Consider the following 22,024-nt stretch of genomic DNA (forward strand, 5'->3'; position numbering starts at 1 on the left):
AAATTCATGCTGGTTTTAGGCCTAAATATGAGCAAAGACATTGCAAACACAGAGTCTGACACAGAGCTTAAAAGATTTACTTGTTTATATGGTTAGCACGTAACATCTATGGATATCCACATATATGCTGCAGAGAGGGGCAGACTATTCCTAGGAATCTTATTCAGCACAAACAAAACAGAAATATTTTCCTTCTCTTCTCACTGTGTTTTCAACCCTGTAACACATTTGTTCCATTATTACCACCTACAGTAAACCATCACTCCAGGTCTTCAGGAATAACAACTTTTGTCCAGAAGGGGTTTCCTTGGCTTAGGTCACCTTTCACAGAGCAGTAGGTGATCTCAAATAGCTTCTACTATTCAAGTGTAAGAAAAGGTGAGGGAAGGTGATTTCTGTAATTCTTTTAAACTAGTGCTTCTGGTTACACAGGAGAGAAGGTGAAAATGAAATGCACAATAGACAAGCTTTTTTTTTCACCATTTTTTCGCTGACACTCAAAGTTCACATTTGACACCCCTGGAGATATTTAGAGAACCTTCCCCAGAGACCACTGCCTGGAGACCCTCCATGAGATTCAGTTTCTCAAGGAGACAAACTCAGACAAAACCCAGACCTAGTTCACTTGAACCCAAAGGAAGGAAGACAGGGTCTACACAACATCCTGATCCACAGTAGAGCAGGCCCCTAGCCAAACAACAGGATCAGGTTGGATAAAACACATCTCATTTCTGGGGAAAAACCAAAGGCGAAGGGTGGGAGATACAGGAGAAAGTGTAATCCTTGCCAGTAAAGTTTCCAGCTAACTGCATGGATACTTGCATACTCTCTGAAAACTCTCCTTCTGGAATAAAATACTTATATATATATACTTATAAAATACTTAGAGCATTTGGTGTACTCTGAACAAATATATTGAGTTTTACTGTTTAACCTTCCTCCTTCTCCCCTTTTATTTCTTCAGCATTGGTGTTAGAATTTTGAAGTATTCTGTAGTTCAACAACTTAACATACATTCCCCACACTAATCATTTGATGACAGAGAAGGCTGACCAGGACCCAGCTGAGGCACCACATTCCACATAATTCATTAAATAACACAAATATAAATCATCTTTATATGTGCACAGTTTTTAATCACCATCCTTTGCCCAACATAGCTCAGTGGTCAAGTCCCAATAACAATTTTATGAGTCCTGTCATCTCATTTTTTTCCCAAGCATTCTCTCCAGTGATCCTCTAGTTCCATCACTGCATCTCCTTTGAGCTAGATTTCCCTACCTTTTACATGCTATCGGCTATTCTTTAAGTTTTCACACACTTCATAAGAGAGAAGAAAACATAATACTTGAAAATCTTTTGTATCTTGCATCAACAGAACTATACAAGACAAAAAACACAGTAATACACATAAAGCAATAAAATTACAGAACAACACATACAATAGTTCTATGGGAAAGAAGGATGAGAAAATATTCTTTTCCAGATTTCACACCATTTTCTTCCCCAACACACACCCAAACTGGGTGAGGTAGGAAGCAAGAGAGTTTCTTGTTTCTTTTAATTTTGCCCTGAAACTTACTTTAAGTAATTGCAAGTGAGTGACACCTAGTGATGAACACAAATCTGATCATCCTCCACTCTCCCACACAGAGAAGATAAGCCAGCAAGCAGCAACAGGTAACTCAGGAGTGGGTGTTGAATCATGGGAACCTGACACTACTACGTTTCTCTCCCTTAAAAGCCAAATATCAAGAGAGCCAAGACGTAGAAACTTGGTGCACAGCTGTAAAAAATAAAAATAAAATAGTTAATATGTCCAAATGAGAGATGGCGAAAACAGATCTAAATCATGCCCTGCAAGTTCACTTCTCCATTCCCTTGAAAACCAATCAACTCTCTCTGGAAACACCAAGTTTTCCCAGACATGTCATTCTTAATTAAAAATATATATCCAAGAAGCAAACAGGAAGAATGGGTTTCTCATCAAATACTAAAATATCAGCAGCTGTCTTAGAGACCACTTAGTGATGTCTTTGGTGTTACAACTGCTTTCCAGTTGTAAGGATTTTAGAAGCTTGTCAAAGACTTTTATTTTGCCAGTAGTTCCAAAATTATTGCTCACAGAGCAGTTACTGGAAGTGAAGGGGAGGGGATCTAGTGTGATTTCTGGTAGGGTTACAGGAAGGAAAAGTATGCTGCTATGCAAAGTAGCAACAACACAGTCCCCTGAAAGGGAAACTGGAATAAAGAGACCAAGAAAACTGGTTGGATTTTTCAACACCATGACTTGGGATGATCTTTTACAACGAAAGCTCACCCTGAACAAGAGATTTCTTTCCTTAACGCATTTTTAAGAGCGGTCCAAAGTTACAGCGCTAATAGAGCAAAACACGAAATCCTGTAGGAAAGGGAAGTGATTAATCTAGCACAGCCACTGCCGCTTTCACACACTATGTGCCATTTCATTTATTTTTGTCATGAGCAGGATTGTCACTGGAAACTCAGGATTAGCTCCTGCTTCAAAGACACAAAGTCTTTACATCATGACTAAAAGCCATTCAAGGACAGGAGTAAAAAAAAAAAAAAAATCAGTGGGCAGAGAAGAAAAACACTTAAACACATGCTACAACTTGCAGAGTTTTTCTGTTCAGAAAACCCATGGCTATCTCCTTTTCTCTCCTCACTGTTTCATGCAAGGTGGAGCTACTTTTTTTTTTTTTTAATCCTTCTGCAAACATTGAAGAAAATCTAAAAGCCTGTAAAATTTAAAGCCCTGAAATCTCAAGCTCTCCAGAAAACTAATGCAAGAGAGCCACCTACCAAGCAAAGGCAGGACTGATGGGGCTTGGGCAGCAAGGGCCGCCACTGAAACTTATTTGAATGAACTTGACCCAGGTTGGCGGCCAGCCAGCACCCTACGTCACCCCGTGACTTAACAGAACACAGTGTTCTTGGCACCCGCACAAGTATGTGTTGAAATCCATGCTGGAGAGAGAGAGAGGAAAAAAAAAAAGTCAGTGCATGTTTCAAATTAATAAAGGAAAATGGTAATGAAAAGGTAATAAAACACAAAGGCAGCATTAGATGTTTTTAAATGTATCTGCTGCATTTTCCCCCTGCTTTATTAGTTTCTTTATTACTGGTGTTCCCTCATGTACCAAAGGCTCAGTGTTCAGGTAGTTCTCCCCAGGACGAGCCCTTCCCTGTCCAAATCCCGTCCCACGCGCTCTCCCTCTCACCTTTATCTGTGCCCTACCTGGAAAATTCCAGCGCAATGCTCAGCCAGGCGGTAAGGGCAGACACTGACCGTGGTGCCAGGGCTGCCCCTGACTCACCCCCTCGCCCAGCCCTCACAAAGAGGCAACACGGAGGCACCTCATGCTTATAGGGGATGATCGCGATACACTTATGTCACTGACAAAGGGATTATGCTAACACCTTGTCACGAGATGACACTCACACAAGTAGAAGGAGGACAGGCAAAATAAACATAATGAACCATGAACTCAACGTGCTTCCTCCATATACCATATCACTATTATTTCCTTTTTCCACCTTTCCTCCCTCCCAGACTACTGACTACCCCTCTTTCTCTTCAAAGCCGAGCCTCAAATCCTTTTCCTTCTTCTCGTCTGTCACCTCTAATCTCACTGATGCTCTATTCCCTTCTTCCGTGCCTGATCAAGACATTTGACGCCTGTAAGAGCAGGATTAAAACTGGCTCACACACACCTGCAGCAGGGACTCTCCCCAGTCACCTATTCAGAGCCCATACTTGCCACCAGCAAACCCACCAGCATCCCAGTGGCACAAGCCTGCACTAATGCTTTCCAGCCAGGCCATCAGCCACAACAACAGGAATATGGATACACTTTCATCCTCATTACCTTCTGCATACACATACTCAGCCTAGCACCCAGTCTGTGCTGTTAGAGGAATATACGGGAGACAGTAAGATTTGGACAAACCACTGCTGCTTCCACCATTTCATGCAAACCTGAAAAGCTGCATCAGTTAATATCTGATCCGGTGTTCTACCACCCTTCATCCATCAGCTGAAAGATGACAACATTTTTGTCTAGTTACAGATTCTCTAATGAGACACACAACACACGCATCTAAGAGATGATCCACATCTCTGGTCAGGCCTTCCAACATCATGAGCCTGTGTTAAATGTGAAAGTTGCACTGATTATTTTTCACCTTGACTATTACACACTGCAAGCTACTATTACAACTATAGAAATAAACTATCTGCTAACCAAAGAGACACTGAAACTTCCATAGGAAGCTATTAGGCACGTTCAGGAGTCCCTGTTTAGTATTACAGAAAATTCTTTCAAAACTCCTTTTCTTCCAACCAGAACTGTGCTTATGCCTTTCATGTTAAAACAGTATTAGCTTCAATACCACAACAGTATTAAAGCAGAAAATAATTCTGCTTTAATTCCCCAAGGATGAAAAAGAACGAGAAAGAAATAATGTGTTTATTTTTTGTACATTTAATTTCTTGATGCTCTAAATGCCATTTTCTGAGTAACTGCATCCTAAAGTGAAAAAAATATAGGGATATGGAAAAAAATACAATTCTTATACTGTTTTCTTTTGCCTCTCTGTGGGATGTACACCAAGAGCACATTTACATGTGAAAACACCCACAATTGCAGATCAGGATAAAGTAGAGAATGGGACTGCTTGAACTTAAAAGCTCTCTATGAACAATCTATGATCTTCTGGCACAACCATGTGCAAGTGAAAACTTTCATAGAACAAGAGAAAAAACAGCAGAGGCAGTAATTTCTAATCTCATCTTTCTATGGTCAGGCTCCAGATCCAAGAAGGGACCTAAACAAGTAGCAGAGAAAGTGAATTCAGAGTCTGGTAAGTTACAGAAGAAAAAGCAATGAAGTAAGAAATACAAAGATTGCTGACGACAGAGATGACAGGGAATTCATAAGAAGGCATGCAAATTTCCAGTGACATGCCTTGACTTGACAGGTTATCTTTAAGAATCCCTATGGAAGGAACAGTTCATATTTATTTAACAAAGATGTGCTGGCATTCACACCATATTTTTCTAATGTCAAAGCAGTTACCTGCCCATTGCCCTCCAAGCAGAGCCAGAAACACTACTGCTGCAGTGGAGATGGGGGGAAGATTTTCACAGAAAAGGGAAGCTCTTCAGTAGTCTCATGTTTACAAAGGAGTTTACTGGGTTGTCAAGGAGGAAAAAGCCCCGCAGCAATCCTCATACTACATGCTTTGAATACACACAATTAAATTTGTCACAAAATTACAGATGAGTCTTCCGTGAAACTTTGAAAGCCTGGCCCAGTACCCTCACCTCTCCTAATTGGGCTTGGCAAAGAGCACCGAGATACTGTTAAGTCTGAAAGTTTGCTCGAGAACCAGATCCACAGGTTAGAGAAGTTCTCTCGAGCCACTCCCACCTGGCTAGTGGGCAAACCACAGGGAGACTGCCAGAGCCTCCAAGGAGGGCAAAGTTGAGGGCAGGATGTGACACACTTACCACAATCATGCAGGCTACTTGTCTTCCTAACACCCAGCGTGGTTTACAGCCCCTAAGCAAGTGCACAGGACTGTTAGCTCAAACAGGGAGAGATTAATTTTTTACTGTATTATTAAAGTATGTATTCAATAAGATCGTTTGTTCTTACACCCTTCAAGACTGCAAATGGGATGTGGAAAAAAAAATATGGGAACTCTTACAGTTAACATATAATAAGCAACAAGTCCTCATCTTTTGTAGCTGACCACAAAAGCCAGCAAGGTCTGTGCTCCATTGCCCCTCTCTGTCCTAACCACCTCATCTCTCTGGAGCATGAAATATTTAAGTCCTGGAGTATTTTCACTTCCAGTTTAGGGAATCTCAAGTGACTGGATGCAATTAGTTGCACCAGGACCACAACCAGAGTAACACATTCTCTGACTTTAGTATGCACTGTCGGAATTAAAACTGGAATTAAAACTTCCAACTGAAGTATGTTTTTATTTAATATACAAAAGAAATGTCCACCTATCCACAAGTAATTTTAAGGGTAAAATCCCATTTTCAGAGCACGGTTGAATCCTGAGCCATCTCTAACCACGCTCAGTTATATCCATATGAAAGCAACCACAACAGCACCCAACTGCAGCTAGTTACATACCCACCAGGAAGGAAAAAAAAAAATGTAGGTGAAAGGAATACTTTTATTTTCTTAAATACAACACTGTCATTTTAAATGAAGGAAGACTGTATCAGATGGGTCACCCTCCTTCAGAACAAGTGTAAGAAAGACTCAGATACTGAAAAAGCACAAAAATAACTTGTAGTTCCGTTAACACGTCAATTTACTAATTTGAGAGTTGGGTCATTTACTAATGAATGAAGAGCACTTACTGTCAGTAATGTTGCAGAACCTGACAATGTAACATGTTTACCTACTTTCTCTTCCCCCAATTTTAAACATAGTTAAAATATCCGTTTAGAGGGTCAGAGAAAAGAATCTAGGACAGATCCCTGACAGGAGTGAGTCGTTAAGTGCAGAAGCAACACAAAAACATGACTTCAGAGCAGCCGGAAGTGGAACAGCACATGAGAGATACAATCACATCCATAGGTGAGTAACCCCAGGATAATGCCACAATTAGGTTAGTGTTGCATTTGAGCTTCTGAAATATACAACGTTGAAGCATTTTAATTCTATTGCTGTTTTGTAACACCTGATCTGTCAGTCCTCACAACACTTTGGTCTGGAAATGACCTATTACCAGATGAAATGCACAGAAAATAGGTGAAAGGAAAAAACTCTCAAGCTACCTACAGGGCAACATAACAGGATTTCCGTGATCTGTGGTTACAATAAATGCAGACAGAGACAGACAGACTGTGCCTACCTGACTATGCATACAAGATACAAGATGTTTCAATTTATCACATATAAATTATTACTGTTTACAGCAAAGGAGGTGATGTTCATTGCCAGCTATGTATGGAAACGTACTTCTAAATGCTTGTTTTTATTTTTACCCATTACAGCTTAGGGTTGATAATGTGTGTGCATGTTTTCTTTTTCAAAACCTAGAACAAGCTGAGGTATTTTTCTAAAAACAAACATACACACCTGTAGTACTGACCACATTTTAACCACAGTAACAATGTCTTCTGTAACAAAGGCTTCTGGATTCTACAGTTTCACAATGTTGAAACAGATTTGTACTTGCATCTTACTTAAATAAAATGTCAAATTGGTTTCTTCACTCTTAATTTCATCCTTTTTGTTAATTCCTTTATAGCTGTCATTATCACCTTCTTCACTTTAATTTTACGCTTCTGCTTCATTACAGACTAGTTTGCCTTAGTTTGTCCTCTGTGTTTTTTTCAGAGTTTTAGCAAGTATTGATTTTCCACAGCACAGTTTCCTCTCTTTTCAACAGTACACAGTTAAGGTCATAAAACCAAACAAAAGAATTCCTTTCTAACTTTTTCCAACATTGTTTGTTTAGATTTCTAGGCATACAATTAACCTAGTTTCAGCTAGCAAAAATTAAAACATTATTCTTATTAGAAACTGCAGATACTGGAACTATTGCCTGCCAGAGAGATTGAGGCACCAGGTATGAAGTTTCAGTGTCACTGAACAGAAGTAACCAATCAAATTCACTCCACATTTTAGATGTAAACAGCAAACCAGAGCTTCCTTTTGCTTTAATCCCATCAACACTGGCATAATGCCACATAAGATAACACGCTAACCAGACTCTGGAAGCTGACAACTTAAACGCAAAATAAAGCAGCAATTAAAAAATTGTGGAGATCAAGGAAACAAAGTAAGAACAGTAAGAACAAGTCAGGCCAGAGACTTGTTGAACTCAGCATCCTATGTGGGACAGTGGCCCACGTGAGATGCATAGCAAAGAAGCACAAAGCAAGTGAGTACTTCTTCGCTGATACTCCTCCAGAGTGAAGTGACTTGCAACTCCAGAACTTCCTAAGGGAGCATCATTTGACTTTCTAAGTTAATAGATTTTTCTCCAGAAAAAAAAGTCCAATCTCTTTTAAAACAAGAATTCTGGTAATATTGTAGAACATCTTAATATTTTTAATGTCGGCAAAGAAAGTAACTGGAAGGGACCACAGGTGGGTCACTAGCCGTGGGTCTCTGATTCAGTCATTGTGGTTTATTACTGCTGCAACATCCAGAGAAGTCTCAGAAAAGTTAGTAAGTGTCATGCTGACTGTACCCAAAAATACAAAAAGAAGTGGAGACCTCTGTTCAATGACTTAGTGGCAGTTAATGAGCCTAAGCGATGAAGTGCATTTTAAAAAAGTCACAGTGCTGATGGAAAAAAATACATGGAAAGACACTTTTCTTGCAGTTAAATCCTACAATACTACCAACACTTGGGAGATCTCCTCAAGAACATTTCATTCATTCATTCATTCATTCCAGTTTGTTCCAGATTAGGAAAACATATAAGCTACATTATCATCTTCTTTCCTCTTTTTAAAAGCAGAGCCTAGTGCTGCTAACAAGAGAAATTTTATGATCACTGGCTGCAAGTCTCAAAAATTAAATCCATTTGCTGTTCTTGCATTTAAAATGTATGGTAACAAAGCAACAGAAAATAGCATTCAGTGGTCTCTTAAATCACCCCTCCCTCCTCAAAATGTGAAAATAAACTGCCACACATTATATTACCAGCAGGCTTACTTTTTTGGCTCGAGGATAACAACAAGGATCATGATTGTGTCAAAGGCAAATGATTATTGTCTACATTATTACTTCTTTCTTTTCAGAGCTTCTGGAGCATGCAAGGCAGAGAGAAAACTATCACCACTGCTTTACAAAATGCTTACAAATTCATTGGTGGCAAGTAAGTAACAGCTGAGTAATATCTGAAAACCCTGCAATTCATATGCAGAGGATGTAAAAAGTTTTGCTTCTTCACAATCAAATATTTGAAGTTATGATCTACAAGCAACTCCTGCAGTAAATGTGTAGAAATGCTAACATAAGGATGCTCAAAGTAGTGGCAAAGTTATACACTCAATAAAAAATTATGTGGAGTATTTTATAATAATGTAATACAACTCCTCCCCCTTAAATCTTACTGTCATTCTTGCCTTCAAAAAGTGAGTTGTTTTGCAGAAGTGTGGCATAGAAGCTACAATGCCTTCCAATCCTATATAAAATTATGTTCTAGTTTTCCTTTCCATTATATTTTCATTATTTCCTTTCCATTGTTTCCCCAATTATGATTTCTTTCACTTACCTCCAGCACTAAAAACTATGATAACTTAAATATTTATACTCTACATCCCCAAGGAGGAGATAAGTGCAATATTTTTCACTTAGACTCATCTATTAAAGTGATGAATCAACATCTCCCTAATCAACAAAAGTGATAGGTTCAGGTTTTCCTTTATTTTTTTTTTTACAGTGAAGAAACAAAACCAGGTATTTTGCCACACCTACTTTCTCCTCTGAGTTCATTAGATTTGAGAAGCCATCAATATGTATGGGAACCATTTATCTAAAACTGTAAAGCCATGCAAAAAAAAACCCACCCCAAAACCAATTCTCTGCCCTATTCTGATGCCCACTGAACTATTTCTTTCTTCCACAACTGCTGTAGGTTGTACTAAGTTTTTAACAACAAAATGTTTTTGCAGATAAGAGAAGCATCACAGAATCATTACATAAGTAATATAAACCACAAGTCAAAAATAATATAAGAAACAAATCTAGTTCTACTGTTTGCATAGGAAAACTAGACTCAAGTGCATATAAAGGTAACAAAGTAGAGGAAAATAATCACTCTCCTGCACTTTTTTTCAGACTTGTTACATGAACAAACATTGCTTTTGCTGTTGTTTAAACTGACAATCTTATCTATTGTCTGTCTCATTGCTTTTTAGCCATGAGAGTGGCAATTATGTCCTGTTTTATTTCCAAGTCCTGAATACGTACCCTTCAAAAACTCTACGTAACCTGGTATCTTTTAATCCAACATTCCACCATAAACAACTTAAGAGAAAGTATATCTCTTTCTCTTCTTACCTCCTCCTCCAGTTACTACAGGCTGAGGCCGATAGTTTCTTATTCCAAACTGCTGCTTTGGCCCTTCCTTTCTAAACTAGTAACTAAACACCAGACAAAAACTCTTATATCCTCCCAACACACCACAAGTATCTTATAAGGATGATGCTGTTGAGTCCCGTAAAGGAGGAATAAATTAGTCAAAGCACACCATCTGTAAAGTTTCCTGGTATACAGCTATACAGTCTGGTTTTACAAGCAGCTCTGTAAAACTGTTACATTACTGTCCATAATATTGTTAATTCTTTTCTCTGTACATGTCTGCAAAGAACAGGGCAAAAAGGCAATATGATGCTTTATCTGCAATTGCCACAGCTAAAAAGTCTTTTTTCTAATTCTGCCTTTAAACAGATAATGCATTATTAGATATTAGATTGGGGTATCCACCCCCAGCAATTGTCTGGAGCCCATGAACTTAAATTGGTTCAGAAAGGACTGAGTCACCTAACTTCAATGCAACTTCTGGCTCAGAGAGCACTTGAACTGCAACAGAGATCTTCCTTCTTCCACAGCACAATATTTAACAAAGTACTGGGAGAAAATACTATTATAATTAGGACCTGAGCTCGATGAGCTTCCGTATAATAATTCTGTGTCATCAGCTTATGAAGAACATATTATTTATTACTTTTGCACTATACACCTATTTCCAGCTTCAGCCCACACCATTATACACTGATGAATTCATATACATGCTCACCAAGGGAGCTGCAGTTACCATGCTTACCGCAGAAAGAAAGTTCAGTATTGTGGGTATATATTACTTTTTATTTTTTCTGTACTACTAGTTATACTGTTGCCCCATCCCAGAAGATCCTAAGTGCTTCATATCCTAGACAAATTGCTTTATGACTAGAACATACCAGATTCACAACTGGCAACATCAATTTTTTTTTTTAAATTTCATGATGCTTCAATGTCCGTCAACAAATACTTAGGTTTAATAAAAAGAAGACCATAGTGCTTTTTCAATTAGTCATAAAAATTAAAGATTTCAATTAAAAAGGAAAACAAACAAGAAAGCCAGGACTTAGCTTTGCACTTCTCCCTCACCCAACCAAGCAAATTAAAGAAACTTAAGTCTGTGAAGCCTGCCACCAGCTCACTCCAGGGAAGCTAAATGGCTACGGCCATCACCCTCTACAAAATCTATGTTGTCTCAAAATCTCCTTCCCTTTGTCTGTACAGAAAGTTTTATTAAAAACATGAGGTAAGTCATAAAACTAGACTGCGTGAAAAATACTCTGCAAAAAGCGACACAGAGCAGCAGGTGGTAGAGAACTACAGCTACCACAGGTATCCACTGGAGACCCCTTTGCAACATCATCTTTTGCTATGTGACTTCTCAATCACTTTGCTGAGAAAGCACAGAGGGTGGCGATAGTAAAAAGGACAAAATTCACACATGTTGAAAAGCCCACAGCACAGAAACATGAGAACAGGGATCTACCAAGGATCATTCTAGCCCCTTACTTTTGTCTCCAACAATTATTAATGTCAGATGTTTAGGGAAGAGTTTAAAACAGGAAAAACATGCAGAAATGTTGCCACAGAACAGTCTTCCCGATTCCAGTTCATGGCTACAACCAGAGGCAAGGTCTTTGTATTTAACTTTTAACATATTTGTCTTCCATGAGTTTGTCCAGTTAGTCTTGAACCCATGTAATATTTCAGCATTCATATCATCCTGTGGCAAGGGAGCTCTACAGCTCATATGGGGGTATGAATCAACTCCTTTTTAAAGTTGAATCAACCTTCTAGTTTCACTTGACGTTTCCTATACAGTACTTTTCATTTACTTGTCTGTTTATGAGGTATGGGTTTCTTCCATGTCCTCCCCACAGCAATCTCTTTTCAAAGCTGACAGTTCCTATTCTGTGGAATTTTTCACTCATACCAACCTGCTCTGAAGCTCTTCTACTTCCACTGCACCTTTTTGTGAATGGGAAGACCAAAACTACTATCCATAAGTAGAGCTTATTTGCAAACTTAATGGATTTTTAAAGTTGCAGTGTTTCCAGTGTTTTCACAGTATTTAAAACCCAACAAAAACCTCAAGTTTTCTCGTACATAACTACTTATGTCAGGGTGAAGGTGCTCTGCCCGTTGCATTTGCCTTCCTGTTCAAGACTGGTTTTCTCACTTAGCTTCAATGTTCCCTTTCCCACCTACAGGAAGGTGTGAATGTGTCTGCAAAATACCAACAAGTTTGCTACAGTCACTGTTTCTGAAGAGTTGCAACCAGATGAGAGTATTTGGTGGCACAGGATTAAAATCTTGTATTAGGCAAGAGAGAACCAGTGAACTGAGACCAAGCAAGACCAGGTGAAGGTGAATGGGGACAAGTGAGTGAAATAGTGACTGTGCTGGGAAGAGGAGACAGAGTGGGAGGAGAATGACTGGGACAGAGTCAAAAAGAATGCCACTGTGCTGGGACTGAGCAGTGAATCAACAGCCACGTGCAACAGCTTCTTCATGCGCCCAGGAAGCAGGAATAATAAAGTTGGGCTGAAGTTGTGAGTAGTGGGAAAGATATATGAAGTAACAATTTCATAGCATACTTCCAGAGATTGAGGACAAAGATAAAACCATCAAGTTGTCAAGGCTGGTTGTCTGCAGCTGGTCTATACATGAGAGTGTGTTAACATATTCCTGGAGAGTAGGTAAAATTCTCTTTAACATATTACAGTCATGGAGTTAGAGCACATCACTATAGACCATCTCCACAGAAAGGGTTAATCAGCCACCAGGGTTATTAGTCTGGAACATGAGTGTCCTGATAACAAAAGAACTGCAAATCTGAATTGCCATCTACAGATGATTCAGACATTTGTACAGAAACTGTTTATCACAGAACATGACACAGACCCTGCCAAACTGGATATGAGAGGTATTAGGATTTCACCCCACCCCAGTCCCTTCTTATTGTTCTCAAGAAAGTCAATCTCTCCCACAACATTGCATACCTGCAAATTTCTTAAGTTTTATTATAAACATTCTCAGTTTCTTTCCATTTGTTCTGCCCCCATTTATAGCCCCCCTTGTCTATCCACACACTGCAATGGGAGGAAGGAACAAAAGTCATGTTTCCCATACCATATCACCAAATTGCATTCTTTCCAAGATAAAAATACGGTGCCATGACTTAAAAAAACCCTACAAAACAAACTGAACTCCCCACACAACTGCCTTCTTCCATGAGAGATAAAAACAAGCAGAGATATATAAGGGCTTCACCCATTAAAGAGAGAGAAACACACTCAGAAAACCTCAGGGGTTTTTAATAACCCTGAGGTTAGTACAGAATAGTTTCTAAACTTTGATTTTCCTCTGTTTCTGAAGGTATTTTAAATTTATTTCCAGATTTTCACAATTTAGTAGATTCTACAAAGAGCCAGTATACACTAACCCTTATTAAAGAAGGAACAGTTCTGTTTTGGTGAAAAGTGACAAGAAATTCATAAGAAGATGAAGCCTAAATATAGGGATAGTTGGATAATTTTGGTACACCTAATATTTTATTTGTTCTACTATTAGGACCTTGGACATTCAAGTGTCTTATTTTCATTTAATAGCCATTTTATAGGCAGTATTACACAGGCACTTTTTTTGAGATAGTCATGCATAATGTGTCTTTCTTATACTGCTGCCACAAACCCCAACACCAGTTGTGAAAAGATGGAAGCCACAACTGCACTAGGAACCTTAAAAGGACATGAAATGTTTTCTTTGCAACTGATGCAACAAACATGAGTGCTACTAAAAAAAGAATTTTACTTTCCCTGATACATTAGGTTCTTCGCCTGACACAATGAATTGACATGATGGGTGACAGAACCAGCCATTAAAAGGTCATAAATTTATTTTTAAAAAGAAGTGACAACACACAAGAAAGACTGAACCAAAGGCTTTTAGAGAATTCAAGCCATTAGCCAATCTAGTCGGTTCAGGTCTCCTTCTAGAACCACAGTACTTGGAAAGCACATTGATAAGAAAAAGAAATTATTAAGATTGGCATTTCATTAAAACTTCTCTTCCACAATGTCCTTCAAAACAGGATTTCCAACAAATTCAAACTAACCTCTCCTCCCATTTAGTCTGAAGGTTCCTGAGCCAGTTTGGAAGACAAAGTCAGACAAATCAAAACCCATCAGCTTTCTCACTGTGCTCCCAGCTCTGTGCAGAGCACAACACTATTAGCAAATTATCCATAATGCCAAACAAAGGAAAGCCTCAGCAGAGGTAAGGAAACCAGGAAGACAAAAGCCTTTAACTTCCTATTAATGTTGTTAACTCCCCTGGCTTTATCCTTTCTTTCCTTACAGACTGCACTCCCAGCAGTGCACACTCCCCTCTTTCCTGTACCCTCCTCTGCTGTAGCACTAGGCAAAATATCAACAGAAGATCAATGAGCCCCTCTTTCTTTGCTCCACCTCTTTAGGTGGAGGTCAGGGCCCTGACAGGGCCAACATATTCCGCTTTGCTTCTACCTGGTACTCCTGAAGATCCACTGTGATGCTGTGAAGAGCCACTGTGTTGAGAGGTGCCAGGCCTGAGGAAACACAGATGCCTCCCGTGGCATGCAGCTACAGGAAAACTAACACAGGCCCTTTGAATCTTGTTTAAAACACCAGGCAAACATGGGGAGGAAGTGGGGAAGACCACAAAGAGAGGGGCATTCAACAGATGGATGCCAAGATAGCAACGCTGTCAGCTGGGCTTAAAGTTGTTGCTCTCCAGAGCTGTGTAAGAAAGAATATGGGGCTCAGTTGAAGCCTTAATTTAAACAAAACAGAGGGGCTGGATTAAGCACATACAAACAGCCTGGCGCTTCAAACAACACAAAAATATGGTCTGGGAATGGCAGCTCAAGGCAGGAAGGTCTAAAGTCTGTTTATGTCACTGTGATAGCTGTTGTGATCCATCAGACTTCGTACACTCAGAATGTGGTACGCAGAAGTCTCTGTAAAACTTATATTTAATAAGTTATCCAGGAATTTCACAAACTTGGCACAAAGAAGTACAGCTATCTCAGTGATACTCTGGGTCCCCTACAGGAGCACACACACTGTGAGAACTGTGATCAAAGACACTTCCTTCAAAATGGGTATTATGGACATCTGAAATTTTACACCACCAAAAAGACACTTAATGTGTATCAAGACACTCATATGACTGACTCTGTCATTCTTGAGGAACATAATGAGCCAATTCAGCTACACTGAAATTTGAACTCCTGTGTCTTGGAATTATAAAGAAAAATATTCCCAAGATAATTTAAAGCATCAAAGCAAGGAACATCTGAGCCATTTAGCTATTAGTTGAACTAGTGTCTTCAATCCAGTTTTAAAATTAATGGGTCATTGTTTAATTATTATTGTTTAACTATTGTTTTCTTAACTTATGGGGAAAAAAGTTATCATTCAGATAGCACCCGGAAACATCCTGTTTCCTATTCTGATAATCTGAGCAAATCCTGGAAACAGCAAGTTGAGAGGGGAAATACTGTCTTCTGTGACTGAGGAAAAAGGCTTTGACACTTCATTTCTCCATCAGAACATACAGAGACATCCCTCTAGATGGGATGCAGCAGAAAGTAGCTGGTGCCCAAATTTAGCTTTGTCTCATCATTCAGGTATAAATCCTTCCACCGTGCCGACATGAATAAAAAAAGTATCTGTTTCTGCACCACTACTGGCTTGCCACCTCCTGATTTACAGGTCTTGCCTAAAAAGCACACCTGAAGAGATCTGTTAGAAGAGACCAGTTCTACTCAGAAAAGTAAGGTTCCTGCTTTTGGAAAGACAGGGAGAAGAGAGGCGGGGGAGGGAGAAGGGATGCTGCCCAGACCACTTATGCTGTCTCCATCCCTAGAGTTTTCCAGGATCCAACCAGAAAAAGTCCTAAGCAACCTTGTCTGACCTTGCACCTGAGCCTGTTTTGCCCAGGTTGAACTAGAGACATTTTGAAGTTCCTTCCAACCTGAATTATTCCATGAAGTGCACACTTAGAAATAATTGTAAGCTTGTGGGTATTCTGTATATATTCTAATACACTTCCTTTGGTAATGGACTGACAAAAGTGCTTGCAATAACATGGTCATATCATCATCCTTTATCAGTGTTAAGTCATCAGTCTGACAGGATGACACAAATTCCATTTGCCATAATAATGATTCCCTGCCTTGAGATAACCTCTTTTAAATTGTGTTACACAACAAGAGTCCTAGACTCAATTCTAATTACCAAGCCAATGATAGTTATAATTACCACCATAATGGATCAAGAAAGCAAGGACACAAAAGCAGGTCCAAAAATAAAAGCAAAATCTTGGCCTACTCATCATTTAAGTGACCTATTCAGAATTTCATTAAACATGTTGAATCCCCCTCAACGTAATGCCACAGAAAGACAGAGTGTGTTTTTTTTTTAAGAACAAAGTTAGGACAGCAATAAATCCATGAACTAAGCAACTGAACGAACCTTAATTTGAAAGATCAGAGGGCCTCAGGTAAAAGACACAGACCTATACACATCCATGCACAGGAAGAACTTCTCATATAATTTGTTCTTCACTCAGGGAAAACATAAAAATAAATCTTTAGCACAACATTAAAATTATTTTTGCACAATATTCATCAACATCCCATCAGATTGCTCACTGTCAGAGTGAATGCACCAGCAATGCATAAAAACATGTTTTTTTAAAATTTTGAGGTGATTACATGATGTTGTCCTGGAAAACATGCATGCTGAAAAAAATAACATTAATGGTTAATCTTTATTTTAGTAGCATGGTGCCCAAGAAAGAAGTTCCCCTAGGCATCCACCACTGGCAACTGAAAGTCAAGGAACTCTAAGATCAGGCCTTGTCAGATCTTTGTCCTATAACATCTTAAAACAAAAATTCAATCATATATAAGTCCAAGGAAAGCTAACATAAAATAACTCTCCCATCACCCGAAAATATCCAAAAGAAAGTAAAGCATGGCCCTGTCACATCTTGCTCATGCTTTCTTCAAAAATTTTGTACTGAACAGAAACCAAAAATTAGGTAACAGCTTCTCACCACAACACCAGCTTCAACTTGCCTTCCTCAATTACCCTCTATCAAGAAGCTTTACACATCAGAAGTGGATAGTCGATACGAAAGATGCAGGACAGGGACTTGGAACATAAACTGAATCGTGACTGTAGCTTTACACCCTAGAGATAAGTAAGTGTTTTATCTTCCAACCAAAACAACACATGAAGCTTTTCTATGTCGTTAATTATCACCGAATAGAAGTAATTTTAAAATTAGGTATATTGATATATAAGGGGGGGGGGAAGCCACAGTTATTAATCTTCTGAGGTTTCCCAGTAGAAACCTAGTGCACTCCTACCAAGGGTAAATACTACCATAAAGATATTTTGGCAGTAATCTTAAACCTCCAGAACCTCTTGGTATTTGGCACATTTTGAAGTGGGGTAAAATAAATTTCACGGTCTTTTGATTATCCACACACTCCATTAGATTCTAGAGATTTGCTAAATACCACAAAAATTATGCTATATCAACATTTGGCTTTTTTCCCCCCTTCCCTCACTATGAACTAGGCCACAAAATTAACAGGCGTTTTTAAAGAATATTCAAACAGTAAATGACCTCCTATAGTGAATATTACTTTTCTATTCTCTGTTGGAAACCTCTCAAACAGCTTGCCTGTAGGTTTTTTTCCTAGGAAAACAGCCTATCCCAAGTAAAACAAAACAAAGACTGCAACAGGCATAGTTATCACTGGGGATTTACCCTCCTGCATACACTGAATTCCCAGAACAAAGTTTTCTGGTGAGGCTGACCACCCAGGAAAATTCCCATAGTGTGGCACTCCAACTGGGAAGGGAAATCTGTAGAGACATCCACAAATTCCTAATGTACCCATATCTTTTGTACTAGCATAACTGTTGTGGTTAGGGTTAAAAAACTTTTATTAAGTATGGTTGCATCCCAAAAAATCCTCTCATGAGCACCATTTTCTAACATGTGTCTCATAACATGTATCCAGCTTTCCACATACACTGGGGTAAGTCATGCTGGTATAATAAAAGCAGGACAACCACTTCCATAAATCCTAGTTCTGTTTTCACAGCTTTAGGCAGAGTCTCTTCTGACACTGCAGCCTGGGACTTGGGCTATATAAAACCAGTCCTTCATGAACCTGAAAACTCTTGGCTAACCATTGCTGAACTCTGAGCTACAGATGCTAAAGTGGGACTGACACCCACAGGAGTCAAATGAGAGCCATTCCATGTCCACAGAATCATGGAATCAATTAGGTTGGAAACGACCTCTGAGATCATCGAGGTCAACCTATGACCCACTAGCACTATGTCAGCTAGACCACGACACTAAGTGCCATGTCCAGTCTTTCCTTAAACACCTCCAGAGACAGTGACTCCACCACCTCCACGGACAGAACATTCCAATGTCTAATCACCCCTTCTGTGAAGAAATTCCTCCTGATTTCCAACCTAAACCACTCCTGGCACAGCTTAAGACTATGTCCTATCATCCTGTCACTAGCTGCCCAGGAGACTGACCCTCACCTGGCCACAACCTCCTTTCAGGTAGTTGTAGAGTGATAAGGTCACCCCTGAGCCTCCTTTTCTCCAGACTAAAGAACCCCAAGTTCCTAAGCCACTCCTCATACGACTTTTGCTTCAGACCCTTCACCAGCTTGGTTGCCCTTCTCTGGACACGCTCCCAATGTCCTTCTTGTAGTGAGGGGCCACAGCCAGACTCGCTATTTCATCCTCCGGCCCCAGCAAGGCAGCAGGACCCTGGGATGCGGCTGATTCGTGGGGAAACTGGAGGGAGGCTGCTCTCCCTCCTGTGCAAGCAGAACGGGCTCTCACACTCCACCCGCACTCACTCACGAGGGTTCTAATAGAAGAGTCGATACACAAAGTTAAACAGGTTTCAGTATGGCTTTAATCCACTTCGCTGACAGCCTTCCCCGTCGCTTTCCCACCGCCGGCCGAGGTTCCCGGGCCTGCGGTGCCCTCTGCCGGGCTGCTCCAGTAGGGATCCCCGGCTCCTCCCGGCGCTCCGACACCCGCCCTCCTGCTGACATTTCCCCGGCTGCCCCTTTCCCCTGGTTGGGCTCCTCTGAGCGGGGTCACAGCCCAGCCCCAGGGCTCTGTCCGCCCGTGCCAGCCCCGGCCCCTGGGCAGCCCCGGCCGTGGCCTCTCCATCACACCCCAGCGAGCGCTGCCGGGCGGGGGTTCCCGGGGCAGCGCCAGCCCCAGCCCCAGCACCTGAGGGTAAATCACAGAATCACTTGGCCTGGAAAAGGCCTCTGACATCATCGAGTCCAAGCTACAAATGAACAAAAGGATGTCAACTAGACCGCGGCACTAAGTGCGATGTTCACTCTTTCTTAAATACCTCCAGGGACAGTGACTTGCGGTCCATTCCAAATGTTACCTTGGCCTAGGGTGCTGACACGTTTGGAGTATTTTAATGCAAATCCTTCCATTGTAAGATACTAAACAAAGATCTAGAGCTGATACAGCAGAATGCCTTCATTATAAATAAATGTATATTTTCTACAGAAGAGGGGGAAATGGTACCAAACCCTAGTCGATAAGGTTCAATTTTTACTGCTGACCCTTTTCCGAGGTCTGCAATCCTCATGACTAAAAAGAGAGTCCTGTAATTAGTCTCATACTTCATCACTGATCTCAGAACATGCTCCATTCCAAATACCTGAATTTTTAGATAGTCATGGTCTCAAAGAACTAAAGAGAAATAGGAAACTGTCTCACCCACCACACTATAGGAAATTCAGGCAGCCAGGGGCTGTAGAGAACCCAGATCATCACATCTCCATTGAGGAACCCACCCACCTGACCACTTTCTGAACACACATTGAAACTACAAGAAATTAAATTTTAAGATAAGAACAAGCTTCTTTACAGAAAGGGTGATCGAGCACTGGCACTTCTTGCCCAGAGAAGTTGTGGAGTCTCCACTCTTGAAGATAACCAAAATCCAACCAGACACAGCCTCGAACAGACAGCTTCAGATGACCCTGCTATGAGCAGAGGGTAGACAATCTCCAGAGGCGCTTTCCCACCTTGGTCATCCTGTGACCACACTACCAAACTCTATGTGTGGGGCTTGGTTTTGATGTTTGGCAGTCAGAGAAAATGCCTTGAAATTCTTGTGTACAGAATTCCTTTTGGAGAGATAAGGTAAGCAAAATTGTCACATTTCCCCAAATTAAATGCAATCAAATATGGATACCTTTCATAATTATAGCAAAGCTTTTTTTCTCAAACTTGAACATCTCTCACCTTACAAAGCTCATCATTCTCTTCTCTAACAGGCAGGGAATTAATATTTGTGCAAGAGTCCGAGTCTGATATCTCTAGTAAGCTGTCATCTTTTTCTGATCCATCGCACTTATTGGTAGAATCACTATCGTTCTCCCAGTCGATGAACTCCAATTCATCTAAAATAGAATATTGGTAAAAAGAGTTTTTTCTTAATCACCATCTATTATAAGCATGAAGTCAAAGTAATAATACAGTTATCCTGAACTTGAAGCAAAAAATGCTAGGTTTTTTTTTTCCTGTGTTCAACTGATCTTTAACTACTTTGTCTCTCAAAAAATCCTACTAGAAGAAAATCTTCTGTGAAGAAAGATAAACATTATACACACAAAAATTATTTCAAAGCACTGTGTGGCAGCACCTTTAGCTGCGCAGGTACATAGGGTGTTTTTTTTTAGTTTAGTTAGTTAATATCTGCTGTTACTGGTAACCCTCACAGAGGAATGGAAAAGCTAGTTGAAATGGTCACCTCCTAGAACACCATACCTAAACATACAGGTCTGCAATTCAAACCTCTAAGCATACTAGAGAGAGGATTGCTTAGGATAAGTGAATAGAAAAGGCACAAGACAGAGTTTAAAAAACCAAAACAACAAACAAACCCACAACAAAATGGCAATAAACAAAGAGATGCAGATACAAATGCAGAACTTTTCTTCCACCATCCTCGTGACCAGGTGGTATTTAATACAACTCCGAAAGTACACTCACACCTCCTAGGATCTACTGAAGGTTTCATGGAAACCTGAGCTGCAACAGTAGCCTCACTGCTCTTCAGGTCCAAGTGCCACAAGGTACTGAGAGGGATAATCTCAATGCCTTTTGTATAAATGAGCATGTTCAGAGAAGAAGGGATTAACGCTTTTTTGGGTTTTGCTTTTGTAAACGTCATACTTCTAACACCAGAATAGTCATGTATGGGGGAGATGCAGCACCTGCAGAATACTCCAGACAGACATACATACATCTCCCTGGAACTGTGGTAGTATCTTCTGGACTTGGCAGTGCTACAGTGCTATAGTCTAAGTCACTAGTTTCTTTATTGAACTTCCTGAAGTCACCCAGACAAATAAACACACAGATCTGGTGTTCCTTGCTTTGTTACACACACAAATGCACTTCTGTTTCTAACTATGAGAAAGCTTCATCAGCAATTTTAAGCACAGACACTGGTGATCAGGTAGCACAAAGAGGTTTCTCTTGAAGCTGTGTGACAAGCTGTGTGCAACTTGACAGCAGTATAAATCCTTAATAAAATACAAGACAACACATTTTATCTTGTCACACTTCACATAAAAGGGAACATCACTTTAAAAAATAACCTTTTCAGCTACTGTAGCCATTTCTACAACTGTACCCATATATGCACACACACACAGATATACACTAATTACAGCATTGTACATACTGTATGATGGTTACTCCAAAAAGTGTAGAAATCACAGTTCTTTTACTCCCCACTGCTTTCGGTATACTTTCGGGTTTAGAAGAAAAATAGGAAATTACTGGATTTTCTCAAACATATATAATTCATCA

The 22,024-nt window shown here is 40.0% G+C and overlaps 1 protein-coding gene across 4 annotated transcripts in view; it reads right to left on the reverse strand.

Annotated features, from left to right (window-relative positions):
- The window catches only part of SPIDR (scaffold protein involved in DNA repair), a 198,681-nt gene that overhangs the window by 163,463 nt on the left and 13,194 nt on the right, over nucleotides 1-22,024 (reverse strand). For all 4 annotated transcript variants that reach the window (XM_050312525.1, XM_050312514.1, XM_050312522.1 and 1 more), the window contains exon 5: nucleotides 20,450-20,607. In XM_050312525.1, the coding sequence (XP_050168482.1) occupies nucleotides 20,450-20,607 (158 nt within the window). The remainder of the gene's footprint in view (nucleotides 1-20,449; nucleotides 20,608-22,024) is intronic.

This window comes from Myiozetetes cayanensis, unplaced genomic scaffold, assembly GCF_022539395.1.
Source record: "Myiozetetes cayanensis isolate MyiCay16 unplaced genomic scaffold, myiCay2020 scf1, whole genome shotgun sequence".
Lineage (NCBI taxonomy): Eukaryota > Metazoa > Chordata > Aves > Passeriformes > Tyrannidae > Myiozetetes > Myiozetetes cayanensis.